General features: G+C 57.4%; 2 protein-coding genes across 5 annotated transcripts; both read left to right on the forward strand.

Moving 5' to 3' along the window:
- Window positions 1-280: 280 nt before the first annotated feature.
- EMILIN1 (elastin microfibril interfacer 1) lies at window positions 281-8,012 on the forward strand. Its single transcript, XM_055327079.1, has 8 exons — window positions 281-875; window positions 1,821-1,946; window positions 2,403-2,623; window positions 3,755-5,692; window positions 6,061-6,177; window positions 6,589-6,606; window positions 6,771-6,908; window positions 7,301-8,012. The coding sequence occupies exons 1-8, from the start codon at window positions 706-708 to the stop codon at window positions 7,636-7,638; spliced, it is 3,066 nt and encodes a 1,021-aa protein (XP_055183054.1). The 5' UTR covers window positions 281-705; the 3' UTR covers window positions 7,639-8,012.
- A 356-nt stretch (window positions 8,013-8,368) lies between these two features.
- KHK (ketohexokinase) lies at window positions 8,369-20,536 on the forward strand. 4 transcript variants are annotated; one of them, XM_055327080.1, is made up of 9 exons: window positions 8,369-8,942; window positions 12,437-12,553; window positions 14,755-14,889; window positions 15,074-15,208; window positions 17,006-17,078; window positions 17,676-17,822; window positions 19,065-19,153; window positions 20,003-20,160; window positions 20,242-20,536. In XM_055327080.1, exons 1-9 carry the CDS (start codon window positions 8,851-8,853, stop codon window positions 20,325-20,327), a joined length of 1,032 nt encoding a protein of 343 aa, XP_055183055.1. In that variant the 5' UTR covers window positions 8,369-8,850; the 3' UTR covers window positions 20,328-20,536. The 4 variants fall into 4 exon arrangements, with proteins under 4 accessions (XP_055183055.1, XP_055183057.1, XP_055183058.1 ...); XM_055327082.1 differs by lacking the exon at window positions 15,074-15,208; XM_055327081.1 differs by lacking the exon at window positions 14,755-14,889 and having other exon boundaries at window positions 8,373-8,942.
- The last annotated feature ends 258 nt before the right edge of the window (window positions 20,537-20,794 follow it).

Consider the following 20,794-nt stretch of genomic DNA (forward strand, 5'->3'; position numbering starts at 1 on the left):
GCCCTGGGCCTCCTCCCCAGCTCTGGCCCCGGCTCCACTCCATGTGGCCCGTCTGAGAGGCTGGCCCCAAGCCTGGCGGCAACTCCGCATTTCTCTGTTTTTCCTTTTTTTTCCTCTCTTTCCCGGAGTTAACAAGAAGCAGATGTGGCGCACGATGGTTGGAGAGGTGGGGGGAGGAAGGGGGGAGGCTGGACCGCCAGCCAGACAGGGGGGAAGGGAGTGAGCGAGAGAGGGAGGCGGGAGGCCAGGGCCCGCCCCACAGCCACTCTTGCGCCTCTCAACAGCCACAGGGGCAAAGCCCTGTCACCTCCAGGATCCGGTCATTGGGGAAAACAGATAGGGAAGCCAGAGGAGGGCCTGCTGGGGTGAGGGGGGGCAGAGGCCCAGGAAGCAGCATCTGAGAGGGGCAGGGACCAGGCACAGAAGGCCAGGGGGCACAGAGAACAAACCCCCCTCAGAAGCAGAGAATAGGAGAGCGGAAGGAACTGAGGGAGGGACAGGAGCCTGAGGAGGAAAGAGGAGGGGGAGAGGGGTCAGGCCAGGCTGCCGAGTAGGAGGCGTGTGGCTGGGGGCTGCCGCAAGAAGCTGGGGACAGGACCCCCGGCCAGCGCCGTCCCTTGGAGCAGCGGCATCCCCTGCTCCACACAGAGGCGCCAGCGGCCGGGCCGGGATGTGCCTCTGAGGGCCACGGCCAAGCACCCCACCATGGCCCCCAGCACGCTCTGGAGCTGCTACCTCTGCTGCCTGCTGACTACAGCCGTGGGGGCAGCTAGCTACCCTCCTCGTGGTTATAGCCTCTACACGGGGGGCGGTGGGGCTCTCAGTCCTGGGGAACCCCAGGCCCAGAGCGCTCCCCGGCCTGCCAGCCGCCACAGGTAAGAGCCTGGGTCCCAGCCCAGGGCTGGATGTGGGTGGGAAGGGTGGGTCAGAAGGTGGGTGTCCCAGCCCCCCGCCTTGGCTACCCTCCCCTGGGGCTGTATGCCCTAATGCAGGGAAGAGGGGGAGAGGAAGCCCATCCATCAGGTGGCTCCACACAAGCTCACCTTCCTGAAGATCATTTCTAGGGCCCCCTAAATAGATCCGTCCCCCTCTAACCTCAGTGGGACCTGTAGCTAGGTGCCCAGGGAAACGAACCTGAGGGCCATGGGCCAGGCCTTCCTGCAAGCTGCCAGCTAAGTACCAGCCTGGTATTCTCCGGCAGACCTTTACCCCTTCCTAGGGCTTCCTGGCCCCATCCAGTAATTTTTGAATCTTTCTGACACCGTTCCTGCTCTGTTCCTTTGGGCTCTCCACCCGGACACAGATCAAAGGCCAGCATGAATGGGGCCAAGAGTGTAGAACGAAAACCCCAAAGGGGGCAGGACTCATCAATGGCTTATTTTCTACTTAACCCTGAGCTGGACCCCTGCCTGCCCTGGCCTCTCCCCTGAGGGGTGGGTGGAAGCCAGCATCCAGGGGATCACCAGAGGGACCCAGCCAGCTGGCTCATACAGGCCACGCCAAGCTGGGGATTGACACAGAAAAGGACATGAATGAATGTGTGAATTCAGAGGCTCCCCAGGACCCTGCAGCCGTGAGGATCAACTTCTTGCAGTTGTGGTTTTCCATTTTATGCCTTGTCTCGCTGTCTTGAAAAGTCTTTACTGACTCCTACTGCACAGGAAAGCGGGGGGGGAGCTGCCCCTGCCAAAGCCCTGGCTCCTACTGGTCCCCAGGGGCCCCTCATCCTTTGACCTTCCCTCAGCCTCTCTGGTAGCCCCTGGCCCTCCTCTGGGGCTTGTGTCTCTGGCCTTTGGGCCCAGCTAGGGTTGTGCCTACAGGAACTGGTGTGCCTATGTGGTGACCCGGACAGTGAGCTGTGTCCTTGAGGATGGAGTGGAGACCTTCGTCAAGCCTGACTACCAGCCCTGTGGCTGGGGCCAGCCCCAGTGTCCCCGCAGCATCATGTGAGCCCTGGCCCTAGGGAATGGGTACTTGGTGGGGGCTGGGCTAGGCCAGAAGGAGGGCAGCCAATTTGGGGAATTTGTACAAAGCAGGTACCAAGGGGCAGGACTGGGGGTTTCGTTCAGACCCATTTTGGGAAGACACTGAGGCAACAGTTGGGGGTGGATACTGAGAGCAAAGTTACCAGACTACCCTGTCAGCCCCCAGATGCCTTCTCTGGGCAGAGTCAGGCTCAGGATGAGGAGTTCAAGGCTCCAGCATAGGACGGGGGAGGAAGAATAGGGTTTTGGCCCTTGGCCAGCAAGCTGACAGCTGTCAACTGAGCACAGCCACATGCTGGATGGTAAGGGGGATCCAGCCTGAGGGTCCACCACCAGCAGCTGCCCATCTCCAAGGACAGGACCCAGGGCCATTGACAGAACAGGGAGGAGTAAAGAAGCCTCCTCTGCCTCTCCCAGGTACCGCAGCTTCCTCCGCCCTCGCTACCGAGTGGCCTACAAGACTGTGTCGGATATGGAGTGGAGGTGCTGTCAGGGGTATGGGGGCGATGACTGTGCTGAGGGTCCCGCCCCAGCGCTGGGTCCTGCACCTACCACCCCACGGCCCCGGCCCCGGCCCGCCCGCCCCAACCTCTCTGGCTCCAGCGCAGGAAGCCACCTGAGTGGACTAGGTGGGGAAGGTGAGTAGGGGAGCCTCTGAGGGGAGAAGTGGGAGCTGGTGCTGGCTGGAAAATGAGGGGCCAGGCTGCTGAGGGAAAAACTCCATGCTCCCAGTCAGAAGAAGGGGACAGAAGGGAGTGAGATCCCTGAGATTCTCTGCCTGCGCATGTGTGTGTGTGTGTGTGTGTGTGTGTGTGTGTGTGTGTGAGCGTGCGCGAATGTGTGAGTCAGATAGAAACTGAGATTGCGAGAGATCAAGAGAAAAAGAAGGCAGAGCAAGAGAATGTGCTCACACACGCCCACATGTGGCTGAGATACTTCCTACTTGAGAATGGCTGCAGGAGGAAGGGGGAATTCCTTCGAGAAGTTTGGTCACCAAGGGATTAGACAGTTCAGACTACAAGTCCTAGAATGCACTGCACTCAACTACAGGTCCCAGGCCCCTCAGGGGCCTCTGGAGACTGCAGGTCCCAGAATGCAGCAGTCCCCATGGCCTTCCTGCGTGCACGCGCCCTGGGCACTGCGGATGTGCTGTGTTTGTCTGCCAGGGAGATAGTCATGCTGTAATGATGGAAACAGGAACTTCTGGCTGACTCTCCCACTATCCAGCTCGAGCCCCTGCAGCCTTCCCGTGGAACCTTGTCTGTCTCTGTGGTGTTATGGAGAGATGTTGCTCAGGAATAGCCACTGTTGTGGGGTCCACTGTGCCTCCCCATACTGCCATTTCACAGATAAGCAAACAACTTCTGAGACCTACTCTGGACAGTAGACTTGCTGGTCAGATGGATGAGCTGGGTTTGAAACTTGTCTCTGCCACTTATGAAACTTGTAATATGGCCAAGTTCCCTAATCTCCTCTGGTTCTCTTTCTCACAGTCAACAAAATGGGAAATGCTGTGGTATCTGTCCGGTGGAGTCTGTTGTAAGGGAGGGAAAGCCATCGTACAATTTTGGCCTAGAGGCATTTAGTAAATGGAGGTTCCCCCTGTCTTGTCTTTGCCCAAATTACCCAGCTAACAGTGGCCAAATCAGCTAGGACCTCGTGTCGGAGCTGGGGAGAGCAGGGCCTAGGAGGCCTACAGGCCCTGCAAGGAGGGCTCACTGAATTCTGAGGTCCAGCCACTCTGTCTGATGCCTTCCCCTCTCTGCCAGGTCCTGGGGACTCAGAGAAGGTACAACAGCTGGAGGAGCAGGTGCAGAGCCTGACAAAGGAGCTGCAGGGCCTCCGAGGTGTCCTGCAGGGACTGAGTGGGCGCCTGGCGGAAGACGTCCAGAGGGCCGTGGAGACGGCCTTCAACGGGAGGCAGCAGCCGGCAGATGCAGCTGCCCGTCCTGGCGTGCACGAAACCCTCAGTGAGATCCAGCAGCAGCTGCAGCTCCTGGACAACCGTGTCTCCACCCATGACCAGGAGCTGGGCCATCTCAACAACCATCACACCGGAGGTGGCGGTGGCAGTGGCAGTGGCGGTAGCCGGGCCCTGAACCCTGCCCCCGTCCCTCCGGCCCACAGTGAGGAGCTGCTGCAGGAACTGGAGCAGCGGCTGCAGGAGTCCTGCTCCGTGTGCCTGGCGGGGCTCGATGGCTTCCGCCGGCAGCAGCAGGAGGATCGCGAGCGGCTGCGGGCACTGGAGAAGCTCCTGGCCTCCGTGGAAGAGCGGCAGCGGCAGCTCCCCGGGCAGGCTGTGGGCCGCAGGCCCCTTCAGGAGTGCTGCCCTCCCGAGCTGGGCCGGCGGCTAGCCGAGCTGGAGCGGAGGCTGGATGTAGTGGCCGGCTCCGTGACAGTGCTGAGTGGGCGGCGAGGCACAGAGCTGGGGGGAGCGGCTGGGCAGGGGGGGCACCCCCCAGGCTACACCAGCTTAGCGTCCCGCCTTTCTCGCCTAGAGAACCAATTCAACTCCACTCTGGGCCCCTCAGAGGGACAGGAGGAGGGCTGGCCTGGGCGTCCTGGGGGCCTGGGCCACTGGCTGCCTGCTGCCCGGGGCCGACTAGAAAGGCTGGAGGGACTATTGGCCAATGTGAGCAGGGAGCTGGGTGGGCGGCTGGATCTGCTGGAAGAGCAGGTGGCAGGGGCTGTGCAGGCATGTGGGCAGCTCTGCTCTGGGGCCCCCGGGGAGCAGGACTCCCAGGTCAGTGAGATCCTCAGTGCCTTGGAGCGCAGGGTGCTAGACAGCGAGGGGCAGCTGCGTCTGGTGGGCTCAGGCCTGCACAAGGTGGGAGCAGCCGGGGAGGCCCAGCAGGCTGCGCTGGAGAGACTGCAAGGGGTCGTGGGCCAGCTCCAGGGTCGTGTCGACGCGCAGGACGAGACACTTGCAGAGTTTGCACTGCAGCTGAATCTCACAGCAGCACGGCTGGGCCAACTGGAGGGACTACTGCAGGCCCGTGGGGATGAGGGCTGTGGGGCCTGTGGTGGTGTCCAGGAGGAGCTGGGCCGCCTTCGGGATGGTGTGGAGCGCTGCTCCTGCCCCCTGCTCCCCCCACGGGGCCCCGGGGCTGGCCCAGGTGTTGGGGGACCAAGCAGAGGGCCTCTGGATGGCTTCAGCGTGTTTGGGGGGAGCTCTGGCTCAGCCCTACAGGCCCTGCAAGGAGAGCTCTCTGAGGTTATTCTCACCTTCAGCTCTCTCAATGACTCACTGCATGAGCTCCAGACCACTGTGGAGGGCCAGGGTGCCGACCTGGCTGACCTTGGAGCCACCAAGGACCGTATCATCTCGGAGATTAACAGGCTGCAGCAAGAGGCCACAGAGCATGCTACGGAGAGCGAGGAGCGCTTCCGAGGCCTGGAAGAGGGACAGGCACAGGCTGGCCAGTGCCCCAGCCTAGAGGGGCGATTGGGCCGCCTTGAAGGAGTCTGTGAGCGGTTGGACACGGTGGCTGGGGGACTGCAGGGCCTACGAGAGGGCCTTTCCAGACATGTAGCTGGGCTCTGGGCTGGGCTACGGGAAACCAACAGCACCAGCCAGACACAGGCAGCCTTGCTAGAGAAGCTGCTGGGGGGGCAGGCGGGCCTGGGCAGGCGGCTCAGTGCCCTTAACAGCTCCGTGCTGCTCCTGGAGGACCAGCTTCACCAGCTCAGTCTGAAGGACCTCACTGGTGAGGGGGCACTGGTGCAGTGGGAGGTGGGGGGACCCCTTTCTGGTCCTTTCTTTTTCCTCTCCCCCTCCACAACAGCCAGCCATAACCTTATATACTTTCTCCTTATTCTACCCAGCATGAATTGCAGGCCCACCACTGTCCCGGGGGTTGGTGTGTCCACAAGAGATGATCCAAGCTCCTAGCTCCCCACTCTCCCCTGGCAGCTCAGACAGGACAGTGGTTAGGGGTGGGGTGCTGCCCTGCCAGCCAGGTATCCAGCATGGGCAGCAAAGGGGCCCCATGCACCTGCCCATGGAGCCACAACCTTCTTTGTCCTTTGGAAACTGTTTTTATGGCTTCCCTTCAACTTAATTTTATCACCGTAGGGCCCCCAGGTGAGGCCGGGCCCCCAGGGCCTCCTGGGATACAGGGACCCCCAGGCCCTGCTGGACCTTCAGGACCTCCAGGCAAGGATGGACAAAGAGGGCCCATCGGGCCACCAGGTATGTGGGCTGAGATCCCTACTGCAGTCAGGGCTCCCCCACACCTCTAGCAGCCCTAGGCTTGACATTCGTTCCATTCTGAACTTGAAAGAGAAAGGAGGAAAGGGGCAAGGAGTGAGAGGTCCTACGTGGCTGACAGTGATGAGGGACTGGCACAGTCATTATATGGACCGGTTCAATGTGGTAACCTTCCTGCTGTATTGAAGACTAAGGCTGAGCTCACAGGGATATGTAGGGTGTGAAAGGCTGGGGACGAGTTGAACTGAAAGGACCTTATTCCTCCTTTTCTTGATACCCCCATTCCTGCTTTGGAGTCTGTATGACACCTAGGACAGCAAGAGACTCAGCTGATATTTGCTGAGTGACTTAGAGCTGCCCCACATCTCACCACTCCCTTTCCTCTTCCCACAGGTCCCCAAGGAGAGCAGGGTAAGTTCCCCATCTGGGGTGTCGGAGGAAGGAAAACTGAATGAGGGGTTGGATGGAGGGCAGAAGGCCTCAGGCAGCCCTGGAGGGAGAGACCCAGGAGGGGATGGGGACCAGGCAGCTCTGCACTGAGTATCTACTCTGACCCCCACCTTATCCCTACCCAGGAGTGGAGGGGGCACCAGCACCCTTTGTGCCCCGGGTGGCCTTTTCAGCTGCCTTGAGTTTGCCACGGTCTGAACCAGGCACAGTGCCCTTCGACAGAGTCCTACTCAACGATGGGGGCTACTATGATCCAGAGACTGGTAAGCCTGGAAGCAGGCTGGCTGGGCCGTAGGGCAAGCCAGCACAAAGCTATGTGGTGACGTGTTCTCATTCTTGCCCCCTCGGGCAAGGGGTATCTTTTCATGCTCTGGTTTGGGGAGACCCCTTTTATCTTCATTTATTCATTCTCACCACAGCTTGGGCTAAGGGAAAGGGGTTTTGGGGGAGGAGCGCTTCTGTTCTTCTGTTCAGCAGCTCTTTGTTGGGGGCCTGGGGATGTTGTAATGAACAAGGCGCCAAATTCTCTTGGTGGAACTTACATTCTAGTGGAAGACAGGTGAAAAGACCCTGGAGGTCTCTGCTTAGTCCAGGAGTTCTGGATGGGCTCCCTAACACCTCCCAGGCCCTCCTGACTGCCATTCTCCGTCCCCAGGCGTGTTCACAGCACCACTGGCCGGCCGCTACTTGCTGAGCGCGGTGCTAACTGGGCACCGGCACGAGAAAGTGGAGGCCGTGCTGTCCCGCTCCAACCTGGGCGTGGCCCGCATAGACTCTGGTGGCTATGAACCTGAGGGCCTGGAGAATAAGCCCATAGCAGAGAGCCAGCCGAGCCCCGGAGCCCTGGGCGTCTTCAGTCTCATCCTGCCGCTGCAGGCTGGAGACACGGTCTGCATCGACCTGGTCATGGGGCAGCTGGCGCACTCGGAGGAGCCGCTCACCATCTTCAGCGGAGCCCTGCTCTACGGGGACTTGGAGCTAGAACAGGTGTAGACAGACGGCTGGGCATGACCAGCCCGAAGTGTCTACGCCGCCGGCCAAAGAGCCAGCGGGGGCGGCGGGGCTCCGTCCTGGCCCCCCAGCCCCAGGCGAGCCGTCCAGTACCTGTGCCGCGCAGGCGCCCAGAGCACTCTCCTCGCCACGGCCTGAGCGCCCCGGGTCGGAGACTCTGGGATCCCCACGTCCAGACTTTTGGCCTGCTCGCCCTGCAGGGCCCAGACGGCTGGGGAGCCGATCCTCGCACCCTCGCAGCTCCTCCAGCCGGTCCCTAGCCCGAGGCAGGGCTCTCCCGAGGGGCTCTGGCCCCCACCGCCGTACCAAACTATTCAGGAATAAAGACACTTGGTTTTTCTAAAAAACAAAACAAAACAAAACAAACCGTCTGCTCCAGTATGTGTTCAAGGGTACACAGAAGTACAGATGGGACGGGGTGAGGGGGGAGCCCTGGGTTTGCCACCCTGGTCGCCCCCACCCCCGGCCCTGGGGCTCCGCGCGCACTTCCTCGGCACGCGCCGGCGGAGAGAGGCGCAGCGGCCCCGCGCTCCTCCACCGAACCCCGGTTCCGCCGCCGTCCGCCAGGGGGCGCTAGCCGCCCCCCCCACTCCCGTCACGTGACCCCGCCGCTCACCTAGCGGCCCAGCAGCTCCCTCGAGCTGGGATTGGCGGGGCCTCGGGGGCGGGCGCAGCCGCCGCGACAGCGCGAGCGCTGCAGGGACTGAGGGTTCAGGCCGCAGCGGCGAGGCCCGGCTCAACCTCGCGGCGGGTCTGCAGCGCGAGCCGCCCGTGCCGGAGAGGGAGGGGCACAGGGCGCCTTTGTGCTGCACGTCTTTTGCGTTCAGAAGATTGGCTAGGTACGCTTCAGAGAGATTTGCATTAGCTCCGAGTCTATCTGACAAGTGAGGAAACTGAGGCCGGGAAGTGGGAGGCGTTGCCATCTGCAAGGCCACGCCACCTGCTAAGGGGAAGTCGGGGACCAAGGCCTCGGGGTCTGCGCTCCCAGGCTCCCAATTGAATCGGTGGGCGTGGGGAGCAAGGGACCTGCTCCATTCCCGCCTGGCTGCAGGAGGCTCCCTGGGGGAGGAGCTCGGGACGCAGAGGAGGAGCCAAATCAGCCTCTGGAGAGGGGACCCGATCCTCCGGGATAAGAGGCAGAGCCCAGGAGGAGCCCAGTCGGCCAGGCGGGCAGAAGGCTCCGGGAGCAGCCCCATGGAAGACAAGCAGATCCTCTGCGTGGGGCTGGTGGTGCTGGACATCATCAGTGTGGTGGACAAGTACCCGGAGGAGGACACGGACAGCAGGTAGGGGCGCCCGGGCCCCTCGGAGACCCCAGGGGCCGCTGCGGCCCCGCGTTTGAGCCCGGCAGCCAAGACCCCGGGTCCGCGGGGCCAGGGGCCCGCAGTGAGAATCCAGCCTCGGGAGCTGGTGTCCCGTGCCCTGCGCCCCGGAGGACCCAGGGGAAGAACTGAGGCCGTTAATTATAAGACCCGGCTTTGGATAGCACTGTGTTCGCCAATTCCCGTTTCAGGAATCATTGTCGCCTTTAGAGACTCTTCGAGATCAAGTGATTTATCCAAGGGCATGCAACTAGTAAGGTGCAGGGCCAGCTTTTTTCTTCTCTCTTCTTTTAAGATTTTATGTATTTGAGAGAGGAAGAGCGAAAGAGAGCAGACCAGAGGGGAGAGGGAGAAGCAGGCTCCCCGCTGAGCAGGGATTTCCCCACGTGGGGCTGGATCCCAGGACCCCAGGCAAAGGCAGACGTTCAACCCACTGGGCCACCCAGGCGCCTCCAGCTTCTTTCTTTTTAACAAAAAGACCCATGCACTTGCCTTTCACCAGCATTTACTTCTAATTTATCTACCACGTATATCTCATCTGTTTTTAAAATAAATTTTGAGGTAGCTTACAATAATAAGTATGTGCAGTTAGAGTGTAAGAATACTTAAAACAAAAAACAAACAAACAAAAAGAACACTTAAAACAGGGCAGCCCCGGTGGCTCAGCAGTTTAGTGCAGCCTTCAGTTCAGGGTGTGATCCTGGAGTCCTGGGATCGAGTCCCATGTCAGGCTCCCGGTGCATGGAGCCTGCTTTTCCCTCTGCCTGTGTCTCTGCCTCTCTCTCTCTCTCTCTGTCTCTCATGAATAAATAAATAAAAATCTTAAAGAAAAACCACTTAAAACAGTGGTATTTGAGCTTCAGGGCTTGCTGGCACTAGAGGCAAGTTTGGAAATGCTGTGGGTTATGGATAGAGCTGGTGCCTATGCCATGACCAACTTTGCCCTGGTGCTCAATTCCAAAAGTTTACCAGAAGTCTTTTACAAAAATCAGCAAACAACATACTTCTTGGTTGTCTGGTAGAAGTTGAAGAGTCGCTCATTGGCTCTTCTATTTGCTTTTGGTAAGAACCTCACTGCTGCACTGCAATCCCAGGAGGGCATTTCTGTGGCATGGAACTTGTAGCTTTCTCTTGGTCTGGTCTGGTGCTCCTCCCCAGACCCATGGTTTTGCTCCTCTGCAGAGCAGTGTGGGTTGTCCATAGAGTCTCTCTGTCTCTGTCTCTGTCTCCCTCCCTCCTCTTCTCTCTCTTGTGGGCCCACCCCTGACACACACCTCCTGGACGCTTGTGTCTCCCAGATGAGCAAGCCCAAGTGGGGTCCCAGTCCTTCCCAGGCATTTCAGTCCCACCTGTCCCAGGCTCTCTGTGTTCCACAGGCATCTGGGGACCCTCAGGAGCTGCCACCTGGAACTTGGCCAGAGCCCTGAATTATGTCCCTGCCTCCCAGGGTCCAGGCTGAGAAGAGCCTTCCACAAAGCATCCTCATGCTCAGCAGAGCTTTTCTTTCTTTCTTCTTTCTTTCTTTCTTCTTTCTTTCTTTCTTTCTTTTCTTTCTTTCTTTCTTTCTTTCTTTCTTTCTTCTTTCTTTCTTCTTCTTTCTTTCTTCTTTCTTCCTTTTAAAAAAGATTTTATTTATTTATTCCTGAGAGAGAGAGAGAAAGAGAGAGGCAGGGACATAGGCAGATGGAGAAGTAAGCTCCCTGCAGGGAGCCTGATGCGGACTTGATCCCAGGATTCCCGGATCACGCCTTGAGCCAAAGGCAGATGCTCAGCTGCTGAGCCACCCAGGCGTCCCTCAGCAGAGCATTTCTGCACAGGAAGTTGGGTATCAGTGTGACTTTGAAGGATTTCCACAAAGTAAAAGTGTATACCCTTTCTTCAAAACCTCATCCAAGCTGGCACCTAATTACTTCCATTCAAAACTACAGAGTACATTGCAGTGATTTGGGAGTCAGGCCACCTGGTTTCTGATAGCAGCTTTGTCACTAACTATTGGTGTGATCCTGAGTCAGTCAAATCCCACAAGACTCCCCCATTCTAATCTGCCCAAAAATTTCTCTAAAGCTCATAGCTTGAGAACTGTTTGACCCTTTACAAAGTAGTATCCTTCCTAATGAGATCACGGACCCCTTTTCCCAAGACTGAAGGGAACTTCAGGGTTAAATTTTGTGTGCCAATATACCTTAGCCTAAGCATTCTGTGTCATTCATTTCTCTTAATTAGTGTCTTTTTTTTTAAAGATTTATTTATTTATTTATGATAAACACACACACACAGAGAGAGAAAGGCAGAGAGAGAAGTGGGCTCCAAGCCGGGAGCCCGATGTGGGACTTGATCCCGGGACTTGATCCGGGGACTTCAGGATCGCGCCCTGGGCCAAAGGCAGGCACCAAACCGTTGAGCCACCCAGGGATCCCCCTAATTGGTGGTTCTTATTGTAAGCGGCTACTGTTATTCTTTTTGGAACTGGAAGCATGGAAGTAGCAGCCTGCACTGTTGGGGCACAGGGAGAAATCATTAAAGTGGTTTGATGTGCATAAGTCATTGATACTTCATTGTTGATGGCGATGTGGTCTTGCAAGTGCATCTTCAGTTAGTCTCCTCAGCATACACCTTAGTTAGATTTTCAGTAAAGATGGAGAAAAACTAAAGAAGGAGAAAAGGTGGGGCGCCTGGATTGCTCAATTGGTTAAGTGTCTACCTTTGGCTCAGGTCGTGATCCCAGGGTCCTGGGATCAAGCCCCACATCCCCAGCTCCCTGCTCAGTGGGGAGCCTGCTTCTCCCTCTCCCTCTGCTTACCGCTCCCCCTGCTTGTGTTCTTTCGCTCAGTCAAATAAATAAATAAAATATTTTTTTAAAAAAAGGTAATTTAAAAAAAAGGTAATTATGTAATGAGATGCCGTGTTAACTAACCTTACTGTGGTAATCATTATGTGATATGTGCTCATTTCAAATCATGTTACAGAATGTTATATGCCAGTTATATTTCAATAAAGCTAAAAGGGGAAACAAAAATGGAGAGAAACTGGTCTTCATCCAATAATCTTTTTAACCTTTCATGTCGTATAAGTTTACTCCCCCCGCCCCCACTTAAATGACCTCAATGTCCAGGTTGGCACCCTGACTTACTCATTTTACCCTGAGTTATTATTGAAGTGGATTCCCCCAAGGGCAGAGTAGTTAGCAGATTTGACACATTTAGGAGAGGTGCTGGAAGTTCTCCAGCAATCAGGGCGCAGCGGCTCCTGGGAGGGGTGGGTCACTGTGACTGAGAACGAGGTCACCCACCCTGGAGCCCTCCTTTGGGATGGACCTGAATGAGTGAAAGTGGGAAGGCTGGTTAGACGCTTTCTGAGGAAGATCTGCCAGCTTTTCCCCATCCTGGGCCCCATGGCGGGCTTTGCTGCCCCGGGCGCCAGCCTGCCGGAGCTGCAGGGACCCTCCACGTGTTTTGCAGGTGCTTGTCCCAGAGATGGCAGCGTGGAGGCAACGCATCCAACTCCTGCACTGTTCTATCCCTGCTGGGAGCCCCCTGTGCCTTCATGGGCTCGATGGCCCCGGGCCATGTTGCCGAGTGAGTGGAGGAGGGAGCCGGAAGGCCTGCCCAGAGGGTGGGTGGAAAAGAAGGAAGTCTTAACCCTGGGGGGGAGGGGGGGCAGGCTATCAGAAATGGTTTGTGGCCACCAGAACTAGGTGGGAGGCAGCGTGACAGAGTGGAGCACCAGCATCCTGGACCCTCCCGAGTGTGGCTTATCTGCAGCTCAGGTGTTAATGCTCTCCTGTTAAAGCCTTCCTTTCCACAGCCTCTCCTTGGCCAATCCCCGGAGCCCGCTCAGCTTCCCACCTTCCTTGCTTCCGACAGACTGTGCGGCGGATATGACCTTGCCCTTCTCGATTCCCTGTGGTCCTGGCTATGCTGGCAGCAGAAGGCAGTCAGGGACATGCTGTACCCACCCTCCCTCAAGGATGTCCAGCATCCATGGTCCTAGGGTTCAGGCCCATAGTTTCTTTCCCAGTTGAGGGGACAGAGCCTGTGCTTGCATCCCTCTTGTTAACTGAAGTAACAAGAACACCCTGCCTGAGGACGCTCCCGCTCCGAAGTCACATGCTAAAGCTGGGCCCAGACCTAGGCCTCAGCTCACCAGCTGTGAGGCAGCAGCCCATGATGACCCACACACTTTCTCTGTGTTAGCTGCTGTAGGGACCCAAAAGCCCTTTGACCCCTGGCACTGCCAATTCAGCAAACACTTATCGGGAGGTGAGGCCCACACTTTGCCCACTGTGGGCAGTAGGGCAGGCTGCCAGGTTGCTGGTCTGTGAAGCATAGCCCTTTGAACCCTGGTTTCAGAGGGGCTGCCGCCAAAGCCCAGCCCCCTGAGCTGCAGCCAGATTCCCTTTCTCAGTGAACTGGCACAGAACAGATCAGGGGGCAAGGGCCTGCCCTGTGAGGTGGGACAGAGGGACCCGAAGCCAACAGCTGGTCACTTGCTAACTTTCATCAGTGGCCATAAGAGGCAAGACTGCTGCTCTTGCTTTGGGTAGTGGGCTCATCTTCATGGAACAATAATACTGGGAAGTGCACCATTCCACATTCTCCCCCTGTGTTCAACAAACATTTAATGAATACCTACCATGTGCCGGGCACTGTGGGTACAAAAAGTCATTTGGAAAACCAGGCCACAGTTTGCATGTTTTGGTCACGTTAGTGGTTAAAGGATCCTCGAGGTGTAAAATGAGGAGAGATGACCCAACTTGTACTGTCCAGCTTTGGTGTTGTCAAAAGTGGGGCCCAGCCATAGAAAGGTCAGGATAGTGGCTGGACTAGTGGTCACAGGACACTGTTTTCAGAGAGGGCCAGAAAATGTGGGGTGTTCTTTGTGTGCAGTATCCCCGAGGGGCTATCTCCTGCTCACTCTGATCAGAAGGGATTCAGGCCCACTCTGAGGAGCATCAGACACTGAGAGCCAGCTCACTGGCTGGAGGGTTCACCTTGCCATGAGAGAAGAGGGCAATGAGTGGCCCACCAAGGCAGGACCACTTCCTGGTTGGGCATGGTGTAGGTGGGTGTCTAACCACATTAGCAGGGCAAGGGAATTCAGAAAGAAGAGTGAGGATGAGTGTGTAGAGGGCAGCTGGGGAGCAAAGTACCACTTGGTAATTATTAATTATGCCTGGGCTTTACATGAGACAGGCCACAGTGCCCTTACCTGCTCTGTTCAAACAGGGTTCATGCTCTAGGCCTCAGATCTAGCCCATCTAGTTTTATGAACTTAAGATTTTTTTTAAGATTTTATTTATTTATTCATGAGAGACAGAGAGAGAGAGAGGCAGAGACGTAGGCAGAGGGAGAAGCAGGCTCCATGCAGGGAGCCCGATGCAGGACTCGATCCCGGGACTCCGGGATCACACCCTGAGCCAAAGGCAGATGCTCAACCGCTGAGCCACCCAGGAGTCCCATGAACTTAAGTTTTATGAACTTAAACACATCTTTTCTGGCTTGAGTCAGACTGAAAGGTTTGGGGTTTGAAGTTACTTCAATCAGGATCTAAAAGAAATGTCCCTTAGTGGTTTTCTCACTGAGTTCCAGGCTCTGCACCCCTCCCTCTCCTGCCTCTCCGGCCCCCTTACACAGCCTGGGACAGTGTGGTGGTTTCCAGTTCCTTCCTACCCCCCTCCACTTGCATCCAGGGTCCCTAGCAGCCCCTGCCACGTTCCCTCAGATCCTCAAACCTTTGTCGAACCGTACCTCCCCCCGGGGATACTCCGTCCTGGCAGTTTTGTCCTGGATGACTTCCGCCGCTATTCCGTGGACCTACACTACACAGTCTTTCAGACCACGGGCTCTGTCCCCATCTCCACGGTCATCATCAACAAGGCCAGTGGTAGCCGCACCATCCTACATGCCTACAGGTTTGTACCTCTGTCTGTGCCTTGCCAGCCACCGCCGCCATCACTAACTCCCAGAACAGGACCCTTCTTCTCTCGGAGGCCACGTGCTCCACCACCCCTGCCCCTCCCTGCAAGAGGTCCAGGCCCCTTGTAGGCTCTAATCTGTGTCTCCTTGCCCTCCCCTTGGCTCGGACTCCACCCCAAGCTTCCTGGTGGCTGACTTCAGGCAGCGGGGCGTGGATGTGTCTCAGGTGGCATGGCAGGGCAAAGGGGAAACCCCTTGTTCTTGCTGCATCGTCAACAACTCCAATGGCTCCCGCACCATTGTGCTCTACGACACGTAAGGCCCCCTGGCCTCACCCTGGCACAGCCCACCAATCAATTCCCTCCCTTGCCACGTGGGCATCCCAACTGCCAGCTCTCTGCGCCTCTCTCTTTGTGCCAGAAATTGTCCCCATGCCAAACTGTGACTTCTCAATTGTTTTCAATTAGGGAGAAGTGAGGTGGGAAGGGATGTGCTTTGCTCTGCCTGGTGACTTGGCCTTGGTCAACACCACAGGCAGGCAAGCCTGTCCAAAACATAATTCATCATGTGATTCCTCCATAATTGGTCAATCAGAAGCTGGGTGTGGGTGTGGGGAAATTGTTCCGAGGAGAGAAGGATGGATGGGAGATGTGATTTTGTGATTCAAACCATCTTAAGCCCTAAAGGGGATCCATTCATTGGATTTCCAGGGTCAGCCCCAGAGTTGCCAGCCTGCAGCATGGCACCAAAGAGCTGGGTTTGGGTGGTCAGAAGAGATGAGCCCACCATGAAGGTCCCTGCACAATGAAGCCAGGCCAAATGCCACATACAACTCACAGCCATTGCCAAGGCAGAGGGAACATTGGGCCATCAGATGCCATGTTAACTGGGGGGAAGGAATCTGTTTAAAGTCCCAAGCTACTAGGGAGAGGCCCTGTGGACCCCCACTTTTCTCATCTCTCCCAGATTCCCTCCTGAAGAATCTCAGACATGTAGTTTACTAAGAACCTAGTGTGTTCCAGGTACTGTGTTAGGGCTGTGGTGGTCCACACCCAGCGGCCCTGGGGTTTAGGGTGTCCCTATCGCCCAGCATGACTCCAGGACCTGGGGAGAGGGGGCAACTGTCCCAGGACAAGCCTTATGGCCAGTGTCTCTGAGCTCCCCGTGTCCCAGTGAATAAGTCAGTGGGCATATGTGCTGGCAGTGACCTTCACCTTGGGCGATTCTAGTCATCTGCCCATTAAGCAACAATCAATCTGTAGCAACTTTGATCAAGGACACCACATGGTATTCACAGGAAGAGGAGAGGAGCTCAGAGGAGAAACATTTGTTGCCCACTGGCCTCAGTGCAGACATATCCACACACATTACCTCTAACTCCAGCAGTCTGGTGGGTTTGGATCCACTTACCAATGGAGAAGCAGCCTCAGAAAGGCCCAGGTACACAGCTAGTTAATTAGATTCAGCTACAGAATGTGGAGGGGAGGGCATAGGTTAGGTGTAGGTCTCTGGTCAAGGCAGACGCTTCCTGGGGCTCCACCTAAGTCAGCCAAACATAAACTCAACCTCAAGCACCAACCTTGACCTCAGGGTTGCAACATGGAGCTGCCAACCCTAGAACAGCGGTGCCATCACTGCTGAGACGCCAGAAGTGAACAGGACCAGACCCAGAGCAGCCATGGCCTTTGTAGTTCACTGGGCCACTGCATGCTGGGAGCTGTGTGTGCTGCTGGCAAGGGGGGGGATTCTGGGAATTGTAGTCCCTGGTGCTCTTAGAGTATTCCTGGGAGATGTGGTCTCCAAGGCACACTCAACTGGCCTCTTGACACAAGCTGCAGTTGAGTTTACCCTTGGACAATACCCGAAGGGCACCCTAGCAGACTGCCTCCAGTCCCCTCTCTGGATGGAGCTGGGTAGGGCAAGGAATGGTCAAGAGTTTAGCCTGAAACAGGGCCTCTCCCGGAGCTGAGCCCCGGAAGGCTGTGTTGCAGATCCAGTTCCTGGCCATGCTGCAGGCAGCACTAGGTATAGGGGCCCCAGCAGCCAGTTAGAGATGCTGGCCCTGGCTTGCCTCACCATGCCTCTTTTCTGTGCTTTCTGTCCACGACTTAGGAACCTGCCAGATGTGTCTGCTACAGATTTTGATAAGGTTGATCTGACCCGGTTCAAGTGGATCCACATTGAGGCAAGTTGCCACCCTATCTATGCTTTGAGGGGTTCAACCTGCCAGCCCCTCTATGTATTCTGGCTTCTTAACTTTTTTGAGCCAGGAAGTACTTTCCAGATAAATGACTCCTGCAACAGCCCCCCCCCCCCCCCCATCCATTCCCTCTGCATCTTTCTGTGTTTTCAGTTAGGAAATCAAGGCCCAGAAAGCACCTTACTCCGGTTCACACAGCAGGATGTAGGCACCAGGAGCAGTATGCTGGCTCCAGGCCAAGACCCATGCTTTCCATGTTACAGACTGCCCACCTCCTCCACACTCGGAGAAGTCCTGAGTTCTAATCCTAGCCTTGTCATTTAATTCATCATAGGTCCTTAGGAGAGTCTCTTTTTTACTCCTTTGTCTCCTCATCGGTGAAATGGGGGGAGACGGTCAATAAGGTCTCCAAGGTCCATGACTGCCCTAGAATTATGAAACTTAGAATGGAGTTCCAGCCCAGCCTACCTCTGCTCCTGTCCCCCCTCACCCAGAGTTCCAGTGGGGAGGGAAGAAGGAGCCAGAAGCAGCTGGGCACTGCCCTGCAGGTCCTGAGTTGCTCTGCCGCCCCCCCCCCCCCAGGGCCGGAACGCATCTGAGCAGGTAAAGATGCTGCAGCGGATAGAACGGCACAATGCCACGCAGCCTCCAGGTCAGAAAATCCAAGTATCTGTGGAGGTGGAGAAGCCCCGAGAGGAGCTGTTCCAGCTGTTTGGCTATGGAGATGTGGTGAGTGGCCCTGCAGCTTCCCCTTGCCACATCCAGCTCATTTGGGTCTTTTTTTTTTTTTTAAGATTTTATTTATTTATTCATGAGAAATACAGGGAGAGGCAGAGAGGAGGCAGAGGAGAAGCAGGCTCCCTGCAGGGAACCCAATGTGGGACTCCATCCTGGGACTCTGGAATCATGACCGGCAGATGCTCAGCCATTAAGCCACCCAGGCATCCCAGCTCATTTGGGTCTTAAAGGGAACCAAGCATTCCCTTGGTTACCTGGAATGCCTACCATACCTGGAATTGCTTGATGGCATTGGCAGGTGGGGGGTAAAGAGGCAGGACCCCAGCTTTGGACTCCTGTGGTGGCCATGAAGCAAAATTTCTCCATCCCAGTGGGCGCATAAGTATGAGAATGGCCAGAGGGCTACTAGAGCCAGGGACAGAGCACCCTGCATGGGAGTACCTCCTCCCTGGGCCTCCTCACCGCCTCCCCCGCACCTCCCACCCCCGAAAGCCCCATCAAGTGAGGGAATGGGACAGTTCTCTCAGGTGTCCTCCAGCTCTGGGGTGGGCGGCAGCCTGGGGGAGCCACCGAGGGGTGACGCAGGATAGGAAGGGGACTCGCATAAGGTAAATTTGGGTAGTGCTGGGATAGAAATGAAATCTGAATGACAATCCTAGCATCATAGCCCAAGCTGGCTGGGCCTCCACTGTGGCTGCGGGAAGGTGTGGATGCCTGAGCCACACCCTGGGTTTTTATTTGATGGTTGGCGGTGGAGCTTGGCCGAAGTATTTTTTTAACAAAACTCTCTCTGGCAGCTCTTAACGTGTAACTGGTGTTGAGTAAGCTCTACAGCCCCCACCCTCTTTGTTTTAAAGGTGAGGAAACTAGACCCAGAGGGCAGAGTTGTATTAGGAAAGCAAAACAAAGCAAAAGGCTCCTGAGAGCCCGAGGTGTAACTTGGCAGTAGTAGCTTTCACCGCAAGATGGCGCCCAAGGCTCGCTTTGGGTTTTCAATTGCAGGAAATTCGTTGATCTTAGACCAAATAAACCAGGGACTTTGTGTCACATTTTACAAAGGGCTGTATCCCCGCACATCTTGAGCAAGTATGAAAACGCATTCCTGTGGGACAGTGAGATGCTACGTTGGGGATTTAGGCGCCATGTTGGAGGAGTGGCAGCGCTAGGCCACTGGTGGTGACTGAGCTGGGACTAGGTCAGAGTGACCCACAGCCTCGTTTCCACTGCCCACAGGTGTTTGTCAGCAAAGATGTGGCCAGGCACTTAGGGTACCGGTCAGCAGTGGAGGCCCTGAGGGGTTTGTACGGTCGTGTGAGGAAAGGGTGAGCAAGGGAAGCCAGGAGGAGGCTTTGGGTCTGGAGAATGAGTGAGCCCTGGGGGTGGGGGGGCTGCCCTAGGGAGGGGGTGAGACTGGGGGCCAGGTGGGGGGCTGCCCTGGGGAAGGGGTGAGACTGGGGGCCAGGTGGGGGGGCTGCCCTGGGGAGGGGGTGAGACTGGGAGCCAGGTGGGGGGGGTGCTGCCCTGGGGAAGGGGTGAGACTGGGGCCAGGTGAGGGGGGCTGCCCTGGGGAGGGGTGAGACTGGGCCAGGTGGGGGGGCTGCCCTGGCGAGGGGGTGAGACTGGGAGCCAGGTGGGGGGGGCTGCCCTGGGGAGGGGGTGAGACTGGGGGCCAGGTGGGGGGCTGCCCTGGGGAAGGGGTGAGACTGGGGGCCAGGTGGGGGGGCTGCCCTGGGGAGGGGGTGAGACTGGGAGCCAGGTGGGGGGGTGCTGCCCTGGGGAAGGGGTGAGACTGGGGCCAGGTGAGGGGGGCTGCCCTGGGGAGGGGGTGAGACTGGGGCCAGGTGGGGGGGGCTGCCCTGGGGAGGGGGTGAGACTGGGGCCAGGTGGGGGGGGGCTGCCCTGGGGAGGGGGTGAGACTGGGGGCCAGGTGGGGGGCTGCCATGGGGAAGGGGTGAGACTGGGGGCCAGGTGGAGGGGGGCTGCCCTGGGGAGGGGGTGAGACTGGCGGCCAGGTGCGGGGGGCTGCCCTGGGGAGGGGGTGAGACTGGGGCCAGGTGGGGGGGCTGCCCTGGGGAGGGGGTGAGACTGGGGTGGGGGGGGCGCCCTGGGGAGGGGGTGAGACTGGGGGCCAGGTGGGAGCTGACAGCCCAGCTGAATGGAGGGCCTTGCAGGGCTACACTTATCTGCGCCTGGGCTGAGGAAGGCGCTGATGCCCTGGGTCCTGACGGGCGGCTGCTGCACTCAGATGCTTTCTCTCCACCCCGGGTGGTGGATACTCTGGGGGCCGGAGACACCTTCAACGCCTCAGTCATATTCAGCCTGTCCCAGGGTGAGTACCCCGGCAGGAAGCGTGGGCCTGAGGCCTGCCCCTACCCAGAGACCACGCTGATCCAGCTATTTGTCCCTACAGGGAAGACTATGCAGGAGGCTTTGAGGTTTGGGTGCCAGGTGGCTGGCAAGAAGTGTGGCCTACAGGGCTTTGAAGGCATCGTGTGAACACCCTGTGGCAGGGGGCGCTGGCTCACACCACCCCCTCCCCGGAGGCTGGCACCACTGGCCATCATTACCTTCTCCCTTCCATCCAGCCGGGCATCTGGACCGCCCTGCTCTCTGGGCAGATGCGGGCTGTGAGGAGGCTCCGCCTGTGTCCTGGTGTCTCATGCTACTGAGCTGCAGAGCAAATAAATCTCCTGCCCCAGACCTGGCTTCCTTCTGCCAGTCTGTTTGTTCTTGATGTCTGAACTGCTCTGGCTGGGGATATTACAGAGGCTTTGATACTACAGCCTTTCATCCTCTTTTTCTCTATTCTTCAAATTAACCTCCCTGAGTAGGCCCAGAGGAGGGGTGGCCTACACCAGAGCAGTAGGAAGTACCCCAGACTTGCCACCAGCTGTGCCTTTGGGGGAGGCCCAGCTGGTTCTGGTGAAGAGGAGCCACAGGGGATGGGTAGAGATCATGAGCCT

Source organism: Nyctereutes procyonoides, unplaced genomic scaffold, assembly GCF_905146905.1.
Source record: "Nyctereutes procyonoides isolate TBG_1078 unplaced genomic scaffold, NYPRO_anot_genome, whole genome shotgun sequence".
NCBI lineage: Eukaryota > Metazoa > Chordata > Mammalia > Carnivora > Canidae > Nyctereutes > Nyctereutes procyonoides.

What these genes read in the sequence shown, in the direction of transcription:
- EMILIN1 (XM_055327079.1), top strand. Translation starts at nt 706, where the DNA reads ATGGCCCCCAGCACGCTCTGGAGCTGCTACCTCTGCTGCCTGCTGACT. An exon ending in GAGTGGACTAGGTGGGGAAG is followed by an intron (nt 2,624 to 3,754) that starts GTGAGTAGGGGA and finishes CCTCTCTGCCAG; the next exon opens with GTCCTGGGGACTCAGAGAAG. An exon ending in CTACTATGATCCAGAGACTG is followed by an intron (nt 6,909 to 7,300) that starts GTAAGCCTGGAA and finishes CTCCGTCCCCAG; the next exon opens with GCGTGTTCACAGCACCACTG.
- KHK (XM_055327080.1), top strand. Translation starts at nt 8,851, where the DNA reads ATGGAAGACAAGCAGATCCTCTGCGTGGGGCTGGTGGTGCTGGACATC. An exon ending in TCAAGTGGATCCACATTGAG is followed by an intron (nt 17,079 to 17,675) that starts GCAAGTTGCCAC and finishes CCCCCCCCCCAG; the next exon opens with GGCCGGAACGCATCTGAGCA. An exon ending in TACGGTCGTGTGAGGAAAGG is followed by an intron (nt 19,154 to 20,002) that starts GTGAGCAAGGGA and finishes AGGGCCTTGCAG; the next exon opens with GGCTACACTTATCTGCGCCT.